The 11,291-nt window shown below is 44.4% G+C and overlaps 1 protein-coding gene across 2 annotated transcripts; it reads right to left on the bottom strand.

Annotated features, from left to right (window-relative positions):
• Positions 1-3,612: 3,612 nt before the first annotated feature.
• On the bottom strand, positions 3,613-11,075 carry Bloc1s2 (biogenesis of lysosomal organelles complex 1 subunit 2). Of its 2 annotated transcripts, XM_041661763.1 has the most exons (5): positions 10,986-11,075; positions 10,562-10,678; positions 7,518-7,637; positions 6,786-6,890; positions 3,613-4,055 (listed from the first exon to the last, which is right to left on the bottom strand). In XM_041661763.1, the coding sequence occupies exons 1-5, from the start codon at positions 11,038-11,040 to the stop codon at positions 4,024-4,026; spliced, it is 429 nt and encodes a 142-aa protein (XP_041517697.1). In that variant the 5' UTR covers positions 11,041-11,075; the 3' UTR covers positions 3,613-4,023. The 2 variants fall into 2 exon arrangements, with proteins under 2 accessions (XP_041517697.1, XP_041517698.1); XM_041661764.1 differs by lacking the exon at positions 10,562-10,678 and having other exon boundaries at positions 10,986-11,057.
• Between the last annotated feature and the right edge of the window lie 216 nt (positions 11,076-11,291).

Below are 11,291 nucleotides of genomic sequence, written 5' to 3'. Positions count from 1 at the left end.
TTAGAACTGGGTTTACACAGTAGTAAAGGTGGGTGTGAGGGGTCTCTGAGGTTCAGGACCCCTGATTGGCTGACATTTGTCTACAGGTGTCCCGGTGTTGGGTAACCTCAGTTTGTGGTGTTTTCCTGCTACCAGGTATTGCTTCAGGGTAAACTACTGAGACTCAGGACTCTTGTTTAAATTTATCAATGGTTGAGTCTCAGGTGATAATGGTTGGGTGACCTGCCCAGACTTAGATTATCATGGCTGGCCCCCACAAGTAGCAACAGGGTAATAAGGGTATGGAAGCAACCGTCCTGACAAGTGAGAGACACCCAAGTAACTAGAAATTAAATAGATTAAGAAAGAATATCAAATCTCTGCTTTTCTCACAATACCTGCAATGCTTTTGGTGCATGGGTGGGGGGAGGTAAGAGGCTAAAGGAGTTCCCACAGCACGTAGTAAAGTATAAAAACTTACCTATGAAACTATGTATTATTGTTGCAATTGCTGTTCCTGTAGGTTCAAATCTATTCTGAAAGTGAAAATTATCCATAGGAATGAAAGGTAGCCGAAGACAGATTAACAGATTCTCAGTGTAGGTAGGAATAACAAACAGATTTGTTTTTGAAGCAGGGCCTTTTTATATATAAAAATTCTAGTGGATGGTGGTGGTGCACACCATTAATCCAGCACTTGAGAAGCAGAGGCAGACAGATCTCTGTGAATTCGAGGCCAGCCTGGTCTACAACTGCTACTTCCAAGTTCCAGGACAGCTAAGAATGTTACACAGAGAAACCCTGTCTCCGAAAAAAAAGAAAGAAAGAAAGAAAGAAAGAAAAGAAAAGAAAAATTTTAGTTTTTTAGTTTTGGGGGCTGGAGAGATGGCTCCATGGTTAAGAGCACTTTTGCTTTTGCAGAGGATCTGGGTTCCATTCCCAGCACTCACATGTTGGTTCATTGCCATTGATAACTCCACTTCCAGGGGATTCAGCACGCTCCTCTAATCTCCAAAGGCACCAGACATACATGTGATGCACATACATACATGCAGACAAAACATACATCCACATCCATCTTTTCTTAAATAAAAGGGCCCATTATAGATCAGAGAAGGAAGGATAGGACAGCAGTGATGCACACTTTTAATCCCAGAATTCGGGAGGCAGAGGCAGGGAGATCTCTGTGAGTTTGAGGCCAACCTGGTCTGCAAGAGCTAGCTCCGGGACAGCTAAGACTGTTATACAGAGAAACCGTGTCTCAGAAAAAAAAGGCATAGTTTATCATATGTACTCATAAGTGGCTTTTAGACATAAAGCAAAGGTAAACCAGCCTACAATTCATAATCCCAGAGAACCTAGACAACAATGAGGACCCTACTAGAGACAGACATGGATCTAATCTACATGGGAAGTAGAAAAAGACAAGATCTCCTGAGTAAATTGGGAGCATGGGGACCATGAGAGATAGTAGAAGGGGAGGGGAGAAAATGGGAGGGGAGCGGAGAAAAATACATAGCTTAATAAAAACAATTTTTAAAAAGAAGTAAGGATAAATGATGATGGTCTAGAGCAGTCAGGAGAGGTGTAAAGAGAAATAATCTCTCTTAGGGTCTTAGTCACTGTTCTGTTGCTGCTGTGAAGAGACACCATGGCAAGGACAACTATAAAAGAAAGCATTTAGTTGGGGTTGGCTTACGGTTTTAGAGGTTTAGTCCGTTATCATCATGGCGGGAAGCATGGCAGCAGGCGTGGCAGACATGTGCTGAAGAAGTAGTTGAGAACTAGATATTGATCCGCAGGCAGAGAAAGACACTGGGCTTGCCCTGGGATTTTGAAACCTCAAGCCTACCTCTAGTGACACACTTCCTCCAAGGCCATACCCCATAGCCCTTCTAATCCTTTCAAACAGACCACTCCCTAATAACTAAACATTCAAATATATGAGCCTTTGGGGGCCATTCTTATTCAAACTACCACACTTGGGAATGACACTGAGAACATCAGGAACCTTGCTAGCTAATAGCATGCTACTATAGATAAGTTTACATTTCTTCTCTATCGAACTGTTTCTTTATTAACCACTATCATCTGATATCTTTAGGCAATTGAGTCCCCCCAAATTTCCCTCCCACAACAGGCACAAGTAGGAAATATGTCACAAAACACTTTACTATATGAATGTTACTCCCTACCCTCCCCATATAACACATAGACACTGTCTTAGTTAGGGTTCCTATTGCTGTGAAGACACACATGACCACAGCAACTCTTACAAAGGAAAACAATTACCTGGGGCTGGTTTACAGTTTCAGAGGTTGAGTTCATTAATGTCATGGCAGGAAACATGGTGGCACACATGGTGCTTCTCCAGACACGGAGCTGGAGGAGCTGAGAGCTCTACATCTGGATACACAGGCAGCAGATGGAGACTGTGGCCCATACTGAGCATAACTTGAGAATATAAGACCTCAAAGCCCACCCCTACTGTAGTGATATTTCATTTGTATTTTAATTAAAAGTAAAGTTTGCCTAAATATCAGAGAGTAAAACAACCTTACAGACCAGGCAGTGGTGACAAACACCTTTTGTCCCAGTAGCCACACTAGTTTGCTATAGAAACTGTGGTAGTGGTGCATGCACTCCTTTAATCCCAGCCCTAGAGAGGAATATAAGATGGGGGGAGACAGCTCTCAGACACGGTCTCATTTTGAAGATACCTGGAGGCAGGATGGCCATTTCAGACTGAGGTAGAGGTAAGAGCCAGTAGCTGGGCTGCTTTGCTTTTCTGACCTTCAAGTTGAACCCCAATATCTGTCTCTGGGTTTTTATTAATAGTGATATATTCCTATAAAGACATACTTCCTCCAAGGCCATACCTCCTAATAATAGTGCTACTCCTTATGGGCCAAGCATTCAAACACATGAGTCTATGGGGGCCGTTCCTATTCAAACCACCACAGGAACACATACACATCGTGTCTATCACATTTTCCAAGATGGAACAGATGTCAAGAGTGTCATCTTACCCACACATCTGAATCAAATAAAAACTGAGCCTTGTGGTACAGAACAATGAGCTCAGCTTCTGGGGAGACTGAATCAGGAGAGTCAAAAATTTAAAACCTATTGGATACCTCAAAGCAGGGGTTCTTAGCCTTCCTAATGCTGTGACACTTTATTACGATTCCTCATGTGTGGTGACCCCAACCACACAATTATTTCATTGCTACTTCATAACTGTAATTTTGCTACTATTATGAATTGTAATGTAAATATTTGATATGCAGAATATCTGATATGTGACCCCAGAGGGGGCCAGTGACCCACAAGTTGAGACCCACTGCCTTAGAAGAGACCCAGCCTTAAAATAAAAAGTAAAAGGGCTGGGGAAATAGCTCCTGGTTGAGCACTTGAGTGGGCATATTCAAGGTCTAGCTTTGATCCCTAATGGGGGTGGGAGTGGGCTAAGGAAAGCTCTCCTACACTAAGTTGTGAAAACACTCCTCACTCCTTCTGCTCGGTCCTTAAGATGGCCTTGGAATTAGTTTAGGAGTTTCTGTTATTGGCAGTATTATGGAAAAAACAAATTACTGACACACAAAGTGTAATAAATTGCAAAACACACATTTGTTTTGTTTTCCTTTTTAATGTAGAATCTTGTTAATAATACATTAGCATCATCAATAGAAAACAAAACAAAACCCCAGCCATGTAGAAAATCATGTGCTGACCACTACCAGGCAAGTACTCTCACTTGACTGCCAGCAAGCCCGGGTACACCTGGACTCTAGAGTAGGGATGATGAAGCATTCAAGTATAAAGTGAGGAGCAGTTCCCAGGCTGGGTGTGTGAGGTGCCGCCTCGGCAGAGACTCGGAGCAGCCACAGCCCTCCAGTTCATCCAGCATCACAAGGCTTTGGGATTAACCAGCGCAGATTTCTCCCGAGGAACTGTGATGATTCGCCAGCCTCAGGATTTAGTGGTCATAAAACATTCTTCCATATTAAAAAAATAACCACCTGGTTCACAAGAGCACACTTCTCATCGCTTCTCCAACTTCTTGTACTTGGCTTCTATTTGGGGAAGAAGAGGAGTTATATCTTTCAACACTAGCTCTCACAAAGACACTTATTAGTTAGATTTTCAAGCAAGTTCAGATCTACTCTTAAGGAGGTGGCATCTTCAATCTCATCATCTGCTCGAATACAGAGATCATGGGCCTGCATAACTTGGAATAATCAAATGTATACACCCAGACTGAGAGCCCAAACCACAGTCACTAGGTCCTAACTCTGTCAACAGACATGTTTGGATAGCTCAGACAGGATGAAGCAAGATCTATTGGCACCTGCCCTATTGGAAGCCTTACTAAACTTTGGAAACTGCCCTCCCAGGCATAATCCCAGGTACCCTCTAGAACCAGACTTGAACACTCAGGAAATATAAATATACATCTTTATTTTTTTCCATTTCTCCACTCTTCTCCCTACCCCTCAACCCCACATCTACCTAGCCTAGACAAGTCTAACAAATCTCAAACTGAGCTGGGAGGTGGTGGTGCATGCTTTTAATCCCAGCACTTGGGAGGCAGAGGCAGGCGGATCTCCAGGTTTGAGGACAGCCTGGTCTACAGAGTGAGTCCTGGAGGACAGCCAGGGATACACAGAGAAACCCTGTCTCAAAAGGCTAAAAACAAACAAACAAACAAAAAGGAGAAGAACAAATCTCAAGCTGGCCTCAGCCTCACTAGGCAGCCAAGGCTGACCTTAGACTTGAGATTTTCCCGCCTCCCCATTCTGAGTGCTGGGGTTACAGGCACACACCATGTGCCCTGTTTGTCCAGTGCTGGGTATAGAACCCAGTGGTCTAGTAGTTAGGATGTGGTGCTCTTAAACCCAGGACTTCATACCCAGCAAGCAAGCACTGTACCAACTGAGCTGCATCCCAGTCCTCAGCCCTCCTATGTTCTTCTTACATGTCACTTTAGGAAAGCAATTTGGAAAAACACAAGAGCCTAAAGATACAGAGATTTAAAATGTCATCAAATAAGCCTCTTATTGTGATTTTGTTTTAAATAAATTTTTAGGCAGCCTAAGGTGGTTCATCTTGAATTCCTGATCTTCCTGCCTTCACCTCCCACGGGGTTGCAGGCATATGTCACTACATCCAGCTCAAGGCTTTTAAAATCTCAACAGACTTGGCATGGCGCCTTTACATGGGGAGGTTCAGAGCAAACACTAAATGGAACTGTAAGTAGTGAAAATGACTGTCGATCACTACTCCTGTTAAATAGCCACTGACAAACCTCTCTCCTGAATCAGCCAGCAAGTAGCAATAACAGAAAGAAAAGAACCTATAAAAGCTAGCCAGGATAAAAACATGTTCACTACTTTTTACCAAGTAAATAACAGCCAGAGGCAGCAAGCAACACTAAAAGCACTAACCTTCTCCTTGGAGAAAAAGCAGTCCTTCAGGAAAATACATAAGCAATGATTCAATTTTTAAAATACCTATGTGTCTACATTACTAAGGATATTCAGCATGTTGAACCACAGTTAAGAGTGTGGCACCGTAATCAGACCCCTATTCATGGCTCCTTCATGTGCTTTACCTTCTCTGCATCCCTACGTGAGTTGCTTTGCCTCTTAACCACATTTACCTTCCCTAGAGCATGGGAATATTTTTTTTTTTTGGTTTTTTTTTCGAGACAGGGTTTCTCTGTGGCTTTGGAGCCTGTCCTGGAACTAGCTCTGTAGACCAGGCTGGTCTCGAACTCACAGAGATCCGCCTGCCTCTGCCTCCCGAGTGCTGGGATTAAAGGCGTGCGCCACCATCGCCCGGCTGCATGGGAATATTTTTAAAAAATTTAAAAAATTGTGGGCCTCGTGATGAATGCCTTTAAGCCCAGTGCTCACGAGGCAGAGGCAGGTGGGTCTCTGTGAGTTCGAGGCCAGCCTGGTCTGCACAGTTAGTGCCAGTACAGCCAGGGCTACATAAGGAGACTGCCTCAAAAAACAAAAATCACAGATTTTGGGAGAATGAAGAATATAAAATATGTGAATCATTCAGAACAGTGCTTGATAAATCAGTAACTACAAAAATGCTATTTAGTAAATAATTAATTCCTCAAGTTTGTTTGTTTTTAATTTTATTTATTATAGTTTATGCATGAGTGCTCTACATGCATGCCTACATAACAGAAGAGGGCATAAGATCCTATTATGTGGCCGGGCGATGGTGGTGCACGCCTTTAATCCCAGCACTCGGGAGGCAGAGGCAGGCGGATCTCTGTGAGTTCGAGGCCAGCCTGGTCTACAAGAGCTAGTGCCAGGATAGGCTCCAAAGCTACAGAGAAACCCTGTCTTGAAAAAAACTAAAAAAAAAAAAAAAAAAAGATCCTATTATGTATGGATGGCTGTGAGCCACCATGTGGTTGCTGGGAATTGAACTCAGGACTTCTGAAAGAGCAGCCAATGCTCTTAACCCCTGAGGCCACCTCTCCAGCCCTTGGTTGTTTGTCTGAGTCATTCTTACTGTATAACCTGACCTGAATATGAATTTACAATCTGCCTCAGTTTCCTGAGTACTGGCTACAGATGTGCATCACCATGCCTAGTTAAGTATTCTTTATGTTCTTGCTGAGGTCACAGGTTCAGTTCTGAGCCTCGACAAGGCAGCTTAGTAACTCCAACTCCAGGGGACCAGATGCCCTCTTCTGACCTCCACAGTTACCTCATGCACATGGTGCTCAGGCCAAGCACTTACAAACCTTAAATGATCAAAACAGAAGTAAAAATAGTTACCCAGTTTCTTTGAATAAGCGTCCAACTTATAGGCTGCCTGCTCAAGAGCCGCCACCTGTTCCTCAATCACATTGATCTGCTCCAGATACGGCTGGAGTCCAGCATCTTGAAAAATAAACAGAATGTCCGCATAGCGTCAGCAAGCAGAGAAAGAGTAGAGGGTAAGACAGCTAGAGTTTCTCCTGCTGTGCCCAATAAGGATCCGGGTGGCTGTCATGAGTGTCACTGGCAGAGCAGATGCTCTGTGAAGACATAGCTGGCTTCCTGGGTACATCGTTGACCCAGCCAAAGTAAGTAAGTCATTCTCCTTTTCAGATTTCCCTTCCCTGGAAACGTTTCTGTGGATGAGTTAGCGTCTTGGCCATGCCCATATTAAGGATGCCCTAGTGACAATGGGCATTTTTCAGTGGAAAAATAAGTCAGACCATGCTAAATGAACATTTTCAATTCACAGAGTTTCTGCTTATAAAGTAGTTCTTTGGGGATTTCATTGTTAAATCAATTCACTAGACTCTCCTCTGTCTACTCTCCTTCTCTAGAATATACTGACTAAAAGCAAGGCTTAGAGACAGAAATAGGCATCCCACCGAAGCACACTCATCTTCAGAATGGAAGAAGACCCCTTGGTCAGTAGTATATTCAGAAACATGAGCTCCCAGGAAGCAAGGATACCCTGTTCCCGAGCACTGAGTACAAGCAGCACTTACTTGAGGGATGGAGAGCGGTACTCACATTTCTGGTTTAAGTCCTTGAGGTTCCTGCTGATGTTTATAGCAATATCTTTCATTTCAAGGTACTTTAAGCTTGTGAGCTTATTCATATTTTCCAGGAGTTTATAGTCTTCGCTGGTGGCTTTAAAATGCACAGAGAATGGAATGCCTTTAGGATTTGTCTCAAGTTACTGGAATACAGAATTTTAGGTCAAAACAGTTCAGGGAGGGAACACGGAAGTCCAAGGAAAGACCCCAGGTTACTTTTTTTATTTTTAACATATTTTCCTTTTTTAATTTTTTTTTTTAACTTTTATGTACACCGGTGTTTGACCTGCAAGTTTTTGTGAGAGTCAGATCTCCTGCAATTGAGTTCAGACAGTTGTGAGCTGCCATGCGGGTGCTGGCAACGGAACTTGGGTCCTCTAGAAGAGCAGCCAATGCTCTTAACTGCTGAGCCATCTCTCCAGCCCCACCCACCCCAGGTCACTTTCAATCTGTGACATTTATACTTAGCTTAAACCCTGTATGTCTAAGTAGAAACTGAGGCACCAACCAACAAACGAAACTAAGCAAGGTCTAGAAGAGTTTGTGTCACAGTTAGAAAAGAAATGGTAAACTCGTGTCAAAGCAAAAAGAAGTGAAATAGTCTTGGTACTTATATAACATAAAAAATATAAGTCAGATGGTAGTGGTGCATACCTCTAATCCCAGCACTTGGGATGCAGAGGCAGACGGATCTCTGAGTGAGTTCTAGGACAGTTCTATTAAGGGAAACACTATCTCGAAAATATATATATATTATACGTATAAATAATCTAGAGGATTTTGACATAGTATATACAGATGAACTAGAAATATAAACTTTCTATGTGCATATATATATATATATATACATATATACATGGTATCAACTAGTGTGTGTGTATACATAGGTATGTGCAGGCTAGCAGTCAATGAGTCTTTCTCAATTGCTATCCACCTTATTTCTTCCATACAAGATTTCTCACTGAAACTGTAGCTTACCAAATTTAGCTAGACTGGCCAGTGAGTTTTAGGAACCCTCCTACTTCTACCTCCCCAGACTTCAGGTCCTCGTGCTTGCGAAACAATCAACCCTGGAACCGAAATGGTGAAAGGAGACGACTGACTCCCGAAAGCTGTCCTCTAACCTCCACACATGAACCATGGAACATGGTTACATACACAAACATATGTGTGCACCTGTGCATGTGTGGATGCACACACGCACACACACACACACACACACATAAATTAATAAATTAAATTTTTTTTTTCAAAAAGCATTTGTACAAGTCAGAATGACAATAGTGGAGAAATAACGCTGGCTTGACTTAGTTTTATAATCACTTGGAAACTTCAAAGTGATTATCTACAAAATTATTTGGGGTTGCAAATGTAGTTCACTGGACAACACAAGGCTTTGTATATGCAAAGGCCTGGGTTCAATCCCTAGCAATTCACAATGAACTGCTCCATCTCCTGAGATGTCAGTCTAGGCCCTAAAGAGGTCACTTGTAGGTTCTGCACAGCCTCCACCTCCACACACAGTGCCTCCCCTGCAAAGATCAGTCTCGGAGCTCTGGACTCAGATGCACGAGGCACCTGAGTGTCTTCTGAAACCCCACCCGAGAGGCTCAGAAACAGCTACAAACAGGCAGCCAAAACTGAAACCGTTTCCCACATACACACTGTTCTCCTTTCAGCTTCCTACTTTGGTTGACAGTCCTCACGACACCCACCTCGACAAATCCGGGGGCGTCACACCCTTACTCTCCCTTTCACTCCTCTTCACTTCGCCTCAGACTTCCACCCCCTTCCAAGCAACTGCTCCCCTGTTCCTGTTCTCCTCCACATTGGCTCCCACTGCTATCAAATAATAATCTCCCTAAAACAAGGGCCACACACTTGGAAGCCAGCAAAAGAATGTAAGGAATGCAAAAGTTCATCTAATAAACACAAGGAAGTCATTCATGTCCACAGACGAGTATGCTTCCTCTCAGCCCAGAAAACATGTCTAAACTGCAACAAATGAAAACCAACAACAGTAAGAGAACAGAGCTAAACAGCAAAGGACACTCAGTCCTACTGAAGGAGAGGAATCGGTGAGTAGAGAGAACAAACCAAATCATACAGGGTTTAAAAAAAGAAAAAGAAAAGACAAAGAAAAAGAAAGGTAAGTTACTATTGCCACATCTTCAGAACTTCCAGAAAGACCACACAAATCTGAATTTTGTTACGGTTTCTCTTGTTCAAAAATAAATGAATAATCAGGTTGACATATTGGTGGCCTACAACCCCCCGCCCCTCAACTTCTCTATTAAGCCTTTTTTCATAGATTCACAAATTGAGATCCCAGACAATGTCTGGGGGTGGGGCCTGTGAGATGGCTCAGCTGGCAAGGCACTTGCTACAAGCCTGCAGACCTGTGTGGTACTCCGACCTATGGTAGAAGAGAATCAACCCTCAAAAGCTATCCCATGACCTTTGAGTATGTATATATGCACAAACACAAAGTATGTGTAATTTAAAATAAAAATTCTAGAGAAGTGAAACAATGTAAGTTCTTATGACAGTGCAGACTCCACTTTCTGACTCTACCTCACACGCAGACACACGGTGCAGGCACACCGAACTACGTCTAACTATATCCGAAAGATGGATCACCAAATCTTCAGACTAACCGTCTGGTCTAATCAAATTGCTTGCTGATTCCAGCTCTTTTACTAATTGTAGCATTTCCCCCTTTTCCATTTCCTTCACACTCATGCTTAAAATACACCTCCCCTAGGGAGGCACTTCTTGACTAATAGCGGGGAACTTTCGTTGTTAGCTGTTGTTACTACATTAGAAGAGGCCTGTGGTTTATGTTTCTAAAGTGGGTCCTGAGCTTCCCTAGGAAAAAGGGGGTGGGGTGGGGGCGGGGCGGGGGCGGGGCTCTTTTCCTTCCTTTCAACCACTGACTGAGGCTCCTAAAACACCTCTCAGGTTTCTGCGGAGCCAAACGCCACAGCACAATCGGGATCAGCCAGGGCGGCGTCTCACCTGTCAGTTCCCCAGTCAAGTATGTGGCCATTTTGGAGAACATGTCTCGACAGAGCTCATTGATGTCAGCTTCGGCCGGCTCCTTGGCTTCCTCAGCTGTCTCCACCGCAGCATCATCTGGCCCAGGGGGTGGGGTGGGAGTGTGTAGGAGTAAATGATCCACACCCAGACCTAACCTAGGCAAAGCGACCTCTTCCTACGTCCCTCCCGACCTGTGCTCGTGCAGTCAAGGCGCCTTCGTTCTCCACCTGCCACGATCTCAAGCTCCCCACTTCGCACTCGCCCGCCTGAAACGCCAACTCCATTCCCTTGCTCAGGGGCCAGACCATCTCAGCGCCCTGGCGCGGCAGACAGATGCACCCGCTCCTGCACCCGGACCCAGCCTCCCAAAAGCCGCATCAACTCCAGCCACGCCGTGTAGTACCTCTAGCCGGCTCCTCGCGTCGCGTAGCAGGGACGCCCTCCGCAGCCGCCGCCATGCCCAGCCCAATGCTGCTTCCGGTTCTGAAGCGTCTGCGCGTGCGCACCGCGAGTGCCCCGCCCCGCTCCGGGCTCGCGACCTTCTCGCTCTGCTAGTCTCTCCCGAGTCACACACCTCAATTACCTTTTTATCAAAGTGCAAGCACGTAGGCGAAACTGAACCTAAGATAGGCTGTTGTGAATCAACCCGCTGCTGAGAATCACCTTCCCTGGTGTTGAAGATGCGTTCATTTCTGCAACCATACCCTAG

The sequence above is a fragment of the Microtus oregoni genome, unplaced genomic scaffold (genome assembly GCF_018167655.1).
Source record: "Microtus oregoni isolate MIOR12 unplaced genomic scaffold, Mior012 000012F_ref0000307, whole genome shotgun sequence".
NCBI lineage: Eukaryota > Metazoa > Chordata > Mammalia > Rodentia > Cricetidae > Microtus > Microtus oregoni.
Note: the sequence above shows the minus strand (reverse complement) of the source record. Positions and strands in the feature narration are given on the sequence as shown.